At 42.5% G+C, this 15,000-nt stretch overlaps 1 protein-coding gene across 1 annotated transcript; it reads left to right on the top strand.

The window, feature by feature from the left end:
* Window positions 1-9,107: 9,107 nt before the first annotated feature.
* Window positions 9,108-14,992, top strand: LOC143481040 (ADP-ribosylation factor-like protein 13B). The gene is made up of 11 exons (XM_076978983.1): window positions 9,108-9,546; window positions 10,833-10,903; window positions 11,288-11,537; window positions 11,967-12,072; window positions 12,279-12,481; window positions 12,566-12,686; window positions 12,787-12,886; window positions 13,470-13,589; window positions 14,018-14,130; window positions 14,236-14,384; window positions 14,552-14,992. The coding sequence occupies exons 1-8, from the start codon at window positions 9,500-9,502 to the stop codon at window positions 13,562-13,564; spliced, it is 993 nt and encodes a 330-aa protein (XP_076835098.1). The 5' UTR covers window positions 9,108-9,499; the 3' UTR covers window positions 13,565-13,589; window positions 14,018-14,130; window positions 14,236-14,384; window positions 14,552-14,992.
* The last annotated feature ends 8 nt before the right edge of the window (window positions 14,993-15,000 follow it).

Here is a 15,000-nt window from a genome sequence, read left to right as displayed (position 1 = left end):
TGCTTTGACATTGGGGCTTCGAATGCTGGTTTGTCCCGGGGCCCTCGACCACATATCCGAAAACCGCGTGGCTAGGACCGGGGGGCGGGGCTTAAATATGTTGTTCCAGGCCCCCCCACTACTCCCCTATCAAGTCTCAAGCCGATCGGCCAATGGGAACACCTACGTCCGGGCCACGCCCACGTTTGGGGGCGGGGCTTCAATATGTTGTTCCAGGGGCCCCCCACTACCCCCCTATCAAGTTTCAGACCCCTACGACATTCGGTTCTCTTCCTGCGCTCCTACCTCTAATTCCTGAACTTGTACACGCCCACCTGGGGTGGGTAGTGGCCAACCATCCCACTTGCAATCTATTTCAATACCAAGCAAACACATGGAATAAACTGGAAATGGGATGTGGGTGGGGTGTGTCCAAACGTCCCACTTACAATCTATTTGAATAGCATGCCAACACATAGAATAAATTGGAAATGGGATGCCATGCCCGTTTGCCCATTATGCCACGTGTTAGGTCTTAAAACTGACTCTGGATCAGTGTGCGGTATTGGGTGTGGTCCACGAATAGCTCGAGAGCGCCCCTACAGGCGTCCGCGAACCCACTATTGACCGTGGTAATCTGGTCAGTAAAGGTAATCGCATCGTGTCCAATCTGCAATTTAGTTAAAACAGCAACTGGGATCCGCGTTCGGGTTGCGATACCACTTGGCCACTATGGCGCCCACTGGCAATCTATCTGAATGGGAAGTGGGATGTGAAATAGGGGTACTTTACTTACTCTGGAAAGCCTTGAGTACTTCACTGCAATTTAGGTAGTGAAGGTTTTTATTAGTCTATATATCTTTTTCTTTAGTACACTTGTTACACACTTGGAATCTTCTTGTGTATGTGTGTGTTCAAATGTAATCATTAGAGCTTACAGAAATAAACATTTTATTATATATATATAAAATCAATCTCTGTCTTACTCTATCTTGAAAAACATTCCATATAACTGAACATTAGATACGGAATGAGAATTACAGCTCTGGGCATGACTTTATTTACTATAAATGTATGTTAGTGTGATGCTAGATTTCAGCAAATGTTTTGCTTGTTACAATTCACCAAAAATACATCTGTTTTACATGCAAAGTTATTCAAACATCTGTGCATGAAAATACATCTAAAGTACAAACATATTCTGTTTACTCCACCAATATACCTGGTCATGCAAAAGTCTAGGACAGGTCCCACTTATAACATAGACCAAAATCAATTAGTCAGTACCTCATTAAAGGAGTGTTCATCTATCTGCAAAATGTACATTACATACTGCAACATCATACAGCATATATTAAGCTAATACTATGCCATTACTCTTATTAGCTATACAGTACAAAAGTAATTTTGTGAATCATAGCTTTTTCTTTTTTTAAAACAACCATTCAAGACTCTTCATTGAAAAGTAACATTACTCATACCAAACAACATAAAGACTATAGATCCTTGTAATTTATTACATGCACAAGAAACATTCTGCATAGTTACCTCAGGATATGTCAACAGAAAATAACAATCATAGAACAATATATAACTATAGTCACCATGACAACAGTTATCATAAGTGTTAGTATTTCAAAGTGCAAACAGAGCAGAGTTCCTAGGCGTGTTAAACCTGATGTGATTCGCTAAAATCGGTGCTCCTTATTTAAAAGGACTTCTGAGTTTAAGGATTTAGCTTTTTGCTAATTCAAAATGTTAAAAACGTTTGACTTTCTTCCTCTCTCTTTCATTTAAAGTGCAGGCACAGTAAGAAATGCACAAACATCTCCATCTTCAAGTAAAATCCATGTTGGGGTTTATTTTGGTCTGTAGGTCTGGCTGGCAGCTCTCAGGTGATCGGGAGGTTCTTCACAAACTCTCTTAAGCTCTTGCAGATATTGGAAGTTTGGGAAGCAGCACAGTCCAGCAGCGCGGGGCCCATGACTATTAATCCATCCAATGTATACAGTACAACTTTTAGCTTCTATAAAGAAACTTAATACCCTTATGTATGATCTAAGTGCACAATCAAATGATCATATTCTATTCGATGGCTTAGTTTGCACCAGTTAGTGTACATCTGTATTTTTTAACAGAAAATGTTTCTATGTCCTCTGTGAGCTAGCTAACTAGCCTATTCTTTAAGCAGTTTGAAGGGCAGTTTGGATCAGCAGAGTGGATATGGAACACAATAAAAAGAATATATAAGAGGATAAATAACTAAAAATATTGATATAGGCCAGGGCAATATTTTGAAAGAACAATGGAGAAGTAAAAACTGCAACCAAAATCAGTGCTGTGTTAGCTTCTTGTGACTGTTGTTGCTATCTGAAAGCCACAGTTTAAAGCTCACTGCATGCTAACTGACCAGAGTCCTCCAGCGAGAAGGGCGCTCATGCTCCAAATGGGGGTGCAGTTCTGCACCATGCTGTCCAGAGCTTGGGAGGACCAAGACTCAAAAGGGAACCCATCGTCCATTGGGCGGCCCGTTAACACACAAATTACACAAAAACAAATTATACAGATGAATACACAAGTCACAAATAAATCACACAATCAGGCTAAGTATAAGGTAACTAGAATGAAAGTTCTGGGTGTTGATATTGTCAATGTAAATGTCTTGTCATGAACGCCAGGTTTTCATTCCGTGTCGGAGTGATGATACTGGTATTGTAGGCTCCAACTGCAGTGTTACTCCCCAGGTGAACCTCGGAGAAGAAAGATATGTGATGTGGTAAATATGTAACAGATAAGAGGATCTAGACCTCTACAAGACATTTCAGACCTTGACAACACAAGTCAGATGTCGACAACACAACACAGACCCCCATCACAGCACAGAAACTTATAATACAAGAAAACGCAGACCCTTCGAACACAAATCAGACTACTACAACAATTTCAGACCTCTGCAATACGTAAGATATAAATACTATATAATTTATTAATAATCGAAAATTCTTTATACCTGCATATGGATCCTCACTCTCATTCATTGTCCATTTTGTGGACATGTCAGACCTCTACAACACAGCAACTTTCAGACCTTTGCAACAAGACTGAATTGTGTTGTAGATATCTGACCTACATTGCAAAGGTCTCACTTGTTAATGAGAAAAAAACGAACATCTCTCCAAACTTAATGCAAATGGATAAATCTTTTTTACAATAAAATCTGTAGCGAAGTCCATGAATGAACTACGGATTGAGCAGAGAGGGACTGAACATCCAGTAACAAAATATCTCACCATATATACATTTGAAAATACCTTGAGGCTGCTTCTGCCTGTACTGCCAAAGGGCAGAGAAAGGCTCAACTCATTTATTGTAGTTTGCTGTGAAAATCCCTGCCTGTATTGATTGATTCATGGAGTATCAAAACGTCAAACTTCATGTGTGCAACTGGAAAAATATCACAGCAGCTATAAAAAACAAACAAACAAAAAACTATAGAGAATTGGAACGTCAGCAGACACGAAAGACGCAATGCATTATGGGAGTTTAGGACACAGAAGCTACAGTAGCGACTGGTTAACTAAGAGGCTCAATTACTTTAATTCAGTACGAATTACGATGAAATGGTGAATGCTTGCTGTGTTATCAAGTGCCACAATCGCTCTCACGACAGGAGAGGGAAATGTATCGAAAAAGGAGTATGTGTTTTCAGCTACAAAACCTACAAAAAAATGTGTACAATCAATACTACTACTACTACAATAATAATACATATAGTATATAATATATATATACACACAGAGTATATGGAAATGTATAAAATCAATACTACTACTACTACAATAATAATAGTCAAAGTCAAAGTCAAATTTATTTATATAGCGCTTTTCACAACACACGTTGTTACAAAGCAGCTTTACAATCGTATGGGTCCAGAATCCTAATGAGCAAGCCAAAGGCGACAGTGGCGAGGAAAACTCCCTATAAGGTGGGGATTAGGAAGAAACCTCGGGAGGACCAAGACTCAAAAGGGAACCCATCCTCCATTGGGCGGCCCGTTAACAAAAGTCCGTGGCCGCAAAGTGGTTTCAAAGTTCCACAGCAACAGTCAAGGCTCCTGTTCCCCGGCCAAGCAGCCTCAGTCCCCTCGGTGCAGGCGGTGGGCCTCAGGCGGGCCAGCATCAGCACGACCCCTCGTGGCAACGGCTCATCCAACCCCGGCATCAGCACATTCACCGGCAAGCCAGACCATCCCCCAGGTGCCTGTCTCCAATCGTCTTGGGTGGAGGCATGCAAGAAGATAGACAATACAGACTGAGTGGACATGAATTTAAACCACCATTGATTTAAATGTACATAGCTCACGTGCCAGTGATGAGCATGTGGCTCCGGCAGGCTAATCTATAGCAGCATAACTAAAGGGAGGGGTTCAGAGGTGACCACAGGCATGAGGGCTCACTGAGACATTGCTTTCCAGTCAAGTCATTGTCACAAATAGAGTGATGCCATGACACAGCTGGAGGACAGCATCAACATCTCAAATCACCAGAAATCTCAACGTCTGGGGGCCCCCAAGCCCCTACACCTTACAAGGGAAATATTAGCTGAAGGCTTGATTAAATAGGTGAGTCTTAAGTCTAGGTTTAAAGATTGGAACTGTGTCAGAATCTCGTATTGGAGCTGGAAGGCTATTCCATAATACATGGGTCATTCTACAGAAATGTCCGTTTTTCTGTCCCTAGACTTAACAGGGCAGTTGCATTTTAAAATCCCTCAAATTTAGGGATTTATTTACATTTTAAGACAAAACAACATGATATTTGAACAATTATATCTTTTTGAACCACTTATGAGTCAGTTTCTCTTTTCAACCATTTTAGTGTTTTTCCAAGTTCTGTCCTCGTTGTCATGCTGGGAAACTAAGGGCTTTAATTTTTGAATGGAAAACATTTTCTGTTTAAATTGTTGTTGTTGTCATGCTGACCAGTGTCGGCCAGAGGAGCATGGGTTCCCCCCGAGTCTTGGTTCCTCTCAAGGTTTCTTCCTCTAGGGAGTTTTTCCTTGCCACTGTCGCCCTTGGCTTGCTCACTGGAGGCTAGGACTCGGCACTTGTAAAGCTGCTTTGTGACAACAACTGTTGTAAAAAGCGCTATATAAATAAAATTTGACTGATTGATTGATTGATATACTTTATTAACTCAACTGCAGTTATGTGTCCATAAAGGTCCAACATGTCACACAAAATATAAAAAAAACACAATATTGCAAATAAATATAATAAAATACATAATAAATGTGTATGTCCCCTATATTCATGTCACTGGTGTTACTGTATGACAAAAGACTATTATTTTAATATACAAAGCCATGCTGATGACATCACAGGAAGTCATTTTGTTTCCTCTCTGAAGATTATTGAAAACAGACACATTGTAAGTTCAATGTCATTTTTCATTTTTTATAAATTTTATCATCTACCCTAAGATTTCCTTCGAAGCTTCAGTGCAAGTCACTGGTATGCCCTACTTTAATCTTTGGAAAATGAACATAGAATAATAAAAATTGATTAATTTATACATAATTCAGTGAGTAGTTCATGACAGTCAACATGTGGTTTGATTCCCTGTGGCAGCTATTTTGTAAAAAAAAAAACTGTTATGACAGTTGTCACCGGTGTTACTGTCACGATGGGTAACAGTACATGAAATCTTCAAATAAATGTACAAAAAAGGCAAAAAGCCATTTAGGTGTACCTTATGTATGTTCTTATAGCCAATCAGTACAGTAATAATGTAGTATAATTTAAAATCCTAAAAAAAGAAATTTATGTAGGAAAAATGTCCACCTGTCAAAAGTGGACGTTTTTGTAGAATGACCCACATATAGTATATATGTATATACATATATACAGTATATAGAAATGTGTACAATCAATACTTCTACTACTACTATAATAATAATGAAGGGAAACGTTAATTCCCTTTATTTTGTCAAAATACCAGTTTTTTTTCTTCTGTATTTATCTCGTGGCGGTGAGTGATATCACATGCACGGTCCATTTATTCTTGGATGCGTGTCCTAAAACATGGCGGCCACTACCCAGCACGCAATGCGTCGTGACGTAGATTCCCATTCTATATACAGAGCAGTGATCATAGCCAAAACATCCATTCATCTAGATTATTCTATACTATACTTTCACACTCTGCAATCTACAGAGCAAACATTTAGGCAAAAGTCAAAAACGAAATAATAAAATAATAATTGTATCAAGAATAAATGACATAAATTTTGCACAGAAGCAGCTTCTATCTATCCAGCCAGCTAGCTAGTAGCACACATGGTGAACCTAGCTGTGTACGTCCGCTATTATAGTGAGAGATATTGCAAAATAACATCCATTTATCCTTCCATCTTTTATGGTTCTTCATCAAACCCCTCAGGACTTCAAAGCACCTTCATGACTGTTATGTATATGACTACACAGTAGTGGTGAAGTGTACTTACTGGCCATGGTCCTTCACTAGACAGAGACAAATGAAGACATGAGCGTAGTATTAAAACACCTCATAACACTGTTGTCCTCATCGCCTCTACTATGTGCAACCTACCTACACAACTTCTCACTCACAATTCCTTCACAAATGGCAGCAAATTATTAATAGCTGGACACTTACTTATTATAAACGTACCGATTCGCTGACAATATCCTGCGATTCCATCCTTTCCGCTTGTAAAACCTCACGGTAGTGCTGGCTAGGAGCTGCTAACTAGTTAGCACACAAGCTAAAAGCTCACGAGACACTAACCACGCAGAACTGACACACGAGGACCAGCACGCCCCAACCATTCTAATTCAAATATGATTGGTTGATTAAGCTGCCAATCCATAATAAAAGCTCTCAATGTAATAGGTCCTTTCTCTCTTTTACCTAGAAACAACAGTGTGAAATATTCTGATTGGTTGATTTTTTAATTTCACTGCTAATGTTTTTTTTTTTCCAGCAACGAAAAGTGGATTTGAAAGCCGATTTAGAGGAAAAATACAAATTATTGGTGAAGCGTTATTAACATATATTACATATAATAGACAAATCATTTTTTCAAGATTAATGGACCTTCAGAGAAGGCCTTGAAGTCCCTGACGGTTCGCCACTGCTACACACTAGCTAGCTAGTAGGAGATGTGGCTTTAGGAGGTTAAGAGGATGTTTACAGCTCGCCAGCGCGAGGGGCGGTACTTAGTAAGGTCATCGGTCATGTAATGAATTACACCCGAATCACCCAATCACACGAGGATATAAGCTCAACATTCTATTTGCCAATGTCCATGTATTTCTCATGGATACTGTAGCTATGAATACATTTGGAATTTTCAAAAGAATACTGGTAATGGCAACCAAGCTTAAACAAAATATCAGTTTCAATCTTGAGTCAGATATCAACACACAGATTCAAGACTTTTCAACAAGAACATTGACATTTTAACCATCAAAAGCAATGGTAATCTTTCTCATGTTACTTCTCATGTAGATTAACATTTTAAAGTGTAACAGCATAAAATGGATGTTCATTGATGTACAGTGAATTAAGATAAAAACTGTGATGTTTAATGTGTTGTTTCAGAACACTAAGAAGCGTACTTCTACAGCTGTATACGGCCTAGGAAAGAACATATCACCTTCAAAGCGGCTTAGGGATTATTTGGTGGATGGAGTTTCAACATTTACAAGTGAAGGTCCCAAGTCTGAAGCCACAGAGAAAACTCCTCAGATGAAGCCAGACACCTCCTTTAAAACTGAGGTAAATTCAGATGTAGGTGAACAATTGTGATAAATGGTTCTAAAGCCTCAAGCCTGAACTGTAGTAGCAGGTTAGAAATATGCCCTCCATTTTGTGCAAGTAGTGAATGATCGATGAAAATAACTTTTTTATTGTCTTGATTTAGCCTGCAAAGAGGAGGAAGAGAGAGACTGAGATGCTGGAGAGTCTGGGAAAGCCCTCAGAGTTTGTGGAGGAGTGCTATATGAACAACGCTGCTATTCTTCCACACCTCTGTTCACTCCCAACCACTGCTCACTCATCCAACACAGCCATGAGCTCCATCTGTGGCCAGCTGAGCATCATTATTATTATTATTATATTACACTTACTATAATATTTACTATTACTTCTACATTTCTATAATCATTAACTTCATATTTTACAATTAGATATTCTGTATTTGTCATGGTACGCCGGCCCCCTACCAGTCGCCTCCGTCCACAGTGGCAGTTGTTGTTGTTGTGGTGTTTGTCCCTGAGGTGGGCGGAGCCCGCGATCCGTCTCACCTGAAGGTGATCTAATGTATGTTTTGTGTTCTGTGTTTCAGCTCCTGGACTGCAGGGGGTGTGTCCCTGCCTTGTCCCTGCCTTCCTGCCCCTTCATGTTTTGTGTGCTGCCGCTGTGTGCCAGTCGCATCCGTCCACAGCGGCAGTTGTTGTTGTTGTGGTGTTTGTCCCTCAGGTGGGCGGAGCCCGCGATCCGTCTCACCTGAGGGTGATCTAATGTATGTTTTGTGTTCTGTGTTTCAGGTGCTGGACTGCAGGGGGTGTGTCCCTGCCTTCCTGCCCCTTCATGTTTTGTGTGCTGCCGCTGTGTGCCACACACCTAGTGTAGGTGGACACCAAGGTATTTGTAGGACCAAGTGTGAGAGTGTGCTTATGTGTGCGCGTGTGTGTGTGTGTGTGTCTCAGTCATACAACTTCCTAAAGCATTGATGTTATGTGTCCTGCCAAAGGACTTCTCTTTAAACAGAATTATGAAGAGAAGAAATATTGTCTCAACAGAAACATGTCAGAACTGTTCCAAAGAGCAACAGTGATTTACTTATTTATAATTTTTTTCTATCTTATGTAAATGTTTGAAAAATAATTAAAATGGTTTATATAATTGGGATGGGTTCAAGGGTTTATATCAAAATGTTTGTCCTAAAAAAAATTATAAAATGCATATATGAAAGTATAAAATGTTTTTGTTTATTCCAAAATGAATCCCACTGATCATAACTTGTCACTGAAGAGTGTAGGAAGGTTACAAAAACTGGACCTCGACTCCAAGTATGCAATGTAATCGGTTTCTTTTCACAGAATAAAAGTTACTAAACTACTCTTGTATCGCTTAGCGGCTACCGAGACGTGTGAGGTGTTGGGCCTGACATCCTCACACTGTCCACTAGGGGCGCTACTGCCGATATGGACGGTCGTGCCAGCGGGACAGAACGTATGAAATCACATGCAGCCATAGCAGCCAGAGAACGCTGCGTAAACAGCAACCAAAGCGTCTTGTTTGGATTCTAAAGTTAGCTAGCGCTACCTTTAACAATCGTGGATCGACAAAGTTTAATACATACAGCTTTATTTCTTGATTTTATATCTGTGTTTAAATTGTATTTAGTTTGACTGGTTATTAAGACCAGTGTGTGATCGTTTCTTGGTGACCATTTAGGCTTTCAGGGTGAACGCTGAATTATAAAGTTCAGTGTGATGGCGAGCTGCTGCAGCTGGTTGAAGAGGTGGCGTAAGCCTGCAAAGTAAGTCAGTGTATTTTGATTTAACTTTTTAAATTTTTTTTAAACTAATTGTACTTTAACTTTTAATCCGCACGACCACGTAATTGCCGCGTAGATGAGCTTAAATCTGTTTTTCTTAATAGTACTATGTATTTAGACAAAGTATTGTATATACAATGGCATACATGTGTTTGTAAATGTGGTCTGTACATTTCTGTACTGATCTACTATATGAGGTGTGTTGTGGGTTCCACCTCATCAACTCCTTCAACAGTTCTTTAAGGTTTATATACGGTTAACCCTCAGTCATTAAGGTGTTTGAGAACAAATTGTGATGTATTGACATTTATTGCAATATCATTTTAAATCTAGATTACCATCACTAAGTTAGACTTGACAGTGTTTTCGAGAGACCATTTTGTTCTGAAGAAAATCTGTCTGATTACTGAGAACTAATACCAAGTTCAGAGAAAATTCTTCTTATGTAGGCTACACTATAGACATGATATGTGGTATAGTGAGTGTGTCTTTGTCTTTCAATGTTGGAAACATGGCCTCCACCTTGGAAGCAGTTTAAGTTGGTTTGTGAACACTAACAGAGCACCTCTGTTCTTCATAACATCTCTCTGCTTCAGCCCTGTTTGTTGGAGAAATGACCGAAAACACAGTGTGCACACATACTAAACACAAAGCTCCCTCTGTTGGGGGTACAGATTATTTCTTACCTTTCACTAGCTGTGCAGTGAACTTGGTGAACTTTCTTGGCATGGAAAACTTTGAATTTCATAGTAAAGATCTTTCCAAAACTGGTGCACTCTCACTATTGGCCAATGTTCTACTGTTTCCTGGTGTAAGTTGTTTTATGGTGAGAGTGAATTGGGTAAAATATTAGTTAATATTAGTTAAATATTAAATATTAGTTAATCCCAGTTGCAGCTATACCCTAAGAGGTGGAAGACCCAGAGTCTTTCCCTTGATTGAGTATACAGCTCAAACCACAACCCCAACGTAAAGAGTACTCCAAAATCAGTGATAAAGCTTGCTGCCTACTGCTAATTTAGTGTCACCGAATGCTAAACACTAACACTGCCCTCCAACAACCTGGCCACTAATCCTTCAGGACTAAAGTGCAAATCCCCAGCTAATCCCAGAATAGTGTGACAGTCCTGGGCCAGAACATTTCACGGGGCAGTGCCCACACGCAGCCTGAGTCATTGTCTGTGCGTGCTATCGATGGAAGGAGGTAGGGCACAGGCGGACCACTATCAAGAGCCCCGTGCTAGCGTTGTGTTTGTGTGTGCTCACAGGAAGGTGACGTTGTTGATGGTGGGCCTGGACAACGCTGGCAAGACTGCAGCCGTGCGGGGCATTCAGGGAGGTGAGGCTACACTTGGTGTGTGTGAGTGTGTGTGAGTGTGTGTGTGTGAGTGTGTGTGAGTGTGTGTGAGTGTGTGTGTGTGTGTGAGTGTGTGTGAGTGTGTGTACGTGTGAGTGTGTGTGGTATGCCATTCATCCATCACCTTAAACTCCTAATGCCAAGGTGCAGATGCCATAGTGTTTTATACCCACCCTTTCATACAGCATATCGTGATTAATATACTGGTTTGTCATTTGTAGCTGCTATTTCTTGCTTTTATTTACTTATTATTCTCTTCTTTTTCAAAGTCTATCTTTTCTTCAAGTTCAGCTTGCTCCAAGGTTAAAGCTACTGCGGGTCGCTAAGCGCACCGTAGTCTCACAGTAACGCATGTCTCTCCCTCAGAGAACCCAGTCAATGTGGCCCCCACGGTGGGCTTCTCCAAGGTGGACCTGAAACAAGGCAAGTTCCAGGTGACCATCTTCGACCTCGGCGGCGGGACGCGCATCCGCGGCATCTGGGAGAACTACTACTCAGAGTCGCATGGCGTGGTGTTCGTGGTGGACTCCAGCGACATCCAGCGGATCCATGAGACCAGAGCCACCCTGGCCGAGGTCCTCCGACACCCTCGCATCGCCGGCAAGCCCGTGCTAGTGTGAGTGGCACGTCTCTCGTTACGTCTCACGCGTCTCACACGCGTCTCACGCACGTCTCGTTTCCCGTACCTCCTCGCAGCCTTCAGAGCACCCCTGCACTTCAACACCATAGTTCCTACAACGTCACTGTGAGAAGCACAGACCTTAGATCATCCACGTGACATCTCCTGTCATAGATGTTTCTCCAACGTGATATTGTGGTAACAGACATCACGAGACACAACATCGCAGACGGCAGACACCATGAGGATGTATTGGTTGTCCAGTGTTGTTTGTGTTTTGTCCGTGTTAGGCACATACACGCACACACACACACACACACCTCTTCAGTGCTCTGAAGTGCAGACCTTGAGTCATGTGTTTGTGACAGCTTTCACTTGGTGGCGTACACATACAGCTCGCTCTAACCCTCCTCCCCCTCCCCTTAGACTGGCCAATAAGCAGGACCGGGACGGAGCATTGCTTGAAGGCGAAATCATTGAGAGCCTGTCATTGGAGAAGCTGGTCAATGAGCATAAATGTCGCTGTCAGCTTGTGAGTATTTATTCAGTGAGCATCCTCACAGCAGTGAGAAACTTGGCAGCCTACAAGGTTTTCCTGTGGGGTGGGGGGGTTGCTAGCTTACTGCAGACTTTGGCAGCACTTTGCTAGCTAACAGCAAGGCTGCCATTTGATGAGTGAAATCCAGCTGTAGAAAACAAGCCAACGAGACGAGGCTGAACTTGTGCTGACCTCACCAGGAGCCGTGCTCGGCGGTGTTGGGCTACGGCCGGACGGTGGACAAGTCCATCAGGAGAGGCCTGAAATGGCTCCTGAGCAACATCGCCGAGGACTACGAGGCGATCGCCGAGCGCGTGCGGAGGGACACGGCCAAGCAGCGGGCCTGGGAGGAGCAAGACAGGAAGGAGCGAGCGGAACGAGTGAGGAAAATACGGGAGGAGAGGTCAGGAAACCGTGTGTGAGAGAGAGACAGTACTGTTTTGGTTCTGGTGAAATATATATTTTGAAGGGTTTACTCTTCCTGTAGGGACAGGAAAGAGCGTGAGGAGGCGGAGCAGGAAGAGAGGCGAGTGGAGGAGAAGAAGGAGGTGGAGGAGGGTGCCAACATGCCCAACCCGTTCCAGCCAATATACAATGTTGTTCATGAGGCAGGTTTCCCTCCCAGCCAATGAGGTGTTTAATGTGCCTCAATGTTCCTCTTAATCAGACCGCTGTTCAAACTTCAGTTAATTTAGTAAATTATTTCAGGAGGACAATAAGGAGACGGGAAAGGGAGAGGACGCCCTGCAGGGCGGCGCTCTGAATTGCAGGAGCAAACCGAAGGAGGATGTTGAGAGCACCAAATCAGGTCAGAATGTTTCATATGATCCAAATAAAATGTATTAAGTTGTTTTAAAGTGATTACTCTTTTTGCTGTTGTGGAAGGGTGTCTGTTGGGTGTGGGATTACTTATCTCCTTCATCTTGGTAGTACCAGTATCCTAGGCCCACGCCCTAGTCCCCTAGGCCCACCCTCTAGTCCCCTACGCCCACGCTCTAGTCCCCTAGGCCCACACTCTAGTCCCCTAGGCCCACACTCTAGTCCCCTAGGCCCACGCTCTAGTCTGTTCTGATCTGCAATACATCCCTCAGCATTTTCCCCTCTTAACACACCTGACTCACCTCAGCGAACACTTGATTCGCTGATTAAATTAATCACTAATGTTAAAACATGTCGCGCACTAAGTTATACAGAGCTGCGGGCTTCTACCAGTAGAACTTGATAGCCTTGCTTTAGATAATTAACCTGAATTAACACTTAAAATGACAGCTTTAATAAAAACTACAATTGCTATTTAATTAGGGTCAACAGTCAGCAGAACTGAGACACCCTGGGAAACAGATCGTTGGCTGCCTAATCTAGGCTGCTAAAAGGCTTTATCTCCTCCTCAGGGCCAGCAGACCAAGCCCAAAAGAAGAGCAGGAAACTGCGTCTGAGGTGGAGAAACAACAGGGTTGAACCTCTGAGGGTTGAGGACTCCACCTAGAGCCCCACTCCACCACCTTCACCAGGTGAGAGTTCTAGCCAAACTTACTTAAGCAGCACTGAAACACGTGACACTCACTGGACTTCACTGTTTTTTTGTTTTACACAATGTGTAATTTATTTTTTGTAGCATTTATAATTCCAATTGTGCTTGTAGAAAACAATATGTTACCTTATAACTACGGTGAAACCAACATGGAAGTCTACTCCAAAGAATCCCTAATCTGACCTCAGATTTTCAATAACATGCCTTTTGTGTTTTGGTGGAGTTTTTACAAAAGCGTCATTTTACTTCTGTTTGTAATTGGATGGGCAACTCCCAAAGTTTCTAGACTTCCTAAACTTGAGCCGCTTGGAGATACACGGCACTCTGGCACTCTGGTAACTGTTCAAACCCCCCCCAAAAGCGCGTCCTCCTGCATGAGCCACTAACACCTTTTTTCCCCCCTCCCAGTTTTATGTTGTGACCAGGTCTCCTTGCACTCGCCCCGTCACTAACGACCCCCTCGCCGTCTCTCCCATACGATCAGTGCTGAACCAACAAGCGTACTTACTGTTCTACATCCGGTAAGTTCAACCTAATGTTTAAACCAGCTCCAGATTTTTGAATAGTGGAATATTTAGAAAGGCATTTTATACACTTTTATTCCCCCCCCAATCCATCATGTTTAGGTCAACAGATCTTAAACGGAGACTGTAACTCTGTGACCCATGGTCCCGGTCATTGCTCCCCTCGCCCGGTCACCACGGCCAAGGTGAACGGGCCTCAGTTCACCTCCACCTCCTTCATCGGTTCACAGCTTCCTCCTCACATGGGGAAGGTATCACCACACCACTGCACCATGCCAGGAAATCTGACTGGGAACTGGTTGTTATTGTTCACTAGTATAATTGAGAGGGCTGTGTTTTGTTTGTTTACACTGTTAAACTCTTACTTTCTGTTCCTGATATTCAGATTTCCCATAACTGACCGCTGTTCACTTTGCAGAATAACTCTCCCGTGAAGGCTCAAAGCCTGGCAGCAGCAACAGCAGCAGCGTCCCGAAGACGGGCCCTGGATCGGGCCGGGGAAAGACAGCGCGGCCGAGCCAGAGCCAGCCCAGCTCCTGCAGTTCTTCGGCAGTTGAAGTGGACATCGGTGGAGAACCCATGCCACGACAGCCTAAGAAGAAAAGGCCAAGACACTAACATCATTATTATTATTATTATATTACACTTACTATAATATTTACTATTACGTCTACATTTCTATAATCATTAACTTCATATTTTACAATTAGATATTCTGTATTTGTCACGGTACGCCGGCCCCCTACCGGTCGCCTCCGTCCACAGTGGCAGTTGTCGTTGTTGTTGTGGTGTTTGTCCCTGAGGTGGGCGGAGCCCGCGATCCGTCTCACCTGAGGGTGAGCTAATGTATGTTTTGTGTTCTGTGTT

This window comes from Brachyhypopomus gauderio, chromosome 17 (assembly GCF_052324685.1).
Source record: "Brachyhypopomus gauderio isolate BG-103 chromosome 17, BGAUD_0.2, whole genome shotgun sequence".
Classification (NCBI taxonomy): Eukaryota; Metazoa; Chordata; class Actinopteri; order Gymnotiformes; family Hypopomidae; genus Brachyhypopomus; species Brachyhypopomus gauderio.
The sequence above is the reverse complement of the archived record's forward strand: the minus strand, read 5'-3'. Positions and strand labels throughout refer to the sequence as shown.

Excerpts from the sequence above, each read along its gene's own strand:
- LOC143481040 (XM_076978983.1), top strand. The coding sequence starts at position 9,500 with ATGGCGAGCTGCTGCAGCTGGTTGAAGAGGTGGCGTAAGCCTGCAAA. Across the intron at positions 12,482-12,565 it reads AGGAAAATACGGGAGGAGAG|GGACAGGAAAGAGCGTGAGG; the intron begins GTCAGGAAACCG and ends CTCTTCCTGTAG. Across the intron at positions 12,887-13,469 it reads TGTTGAGAGCACCAAATCAG|GGCCAGCAGACCAAGCCCAA; the intron begins GTCAGAATGTTT and ends TCTCCTCCTCAG.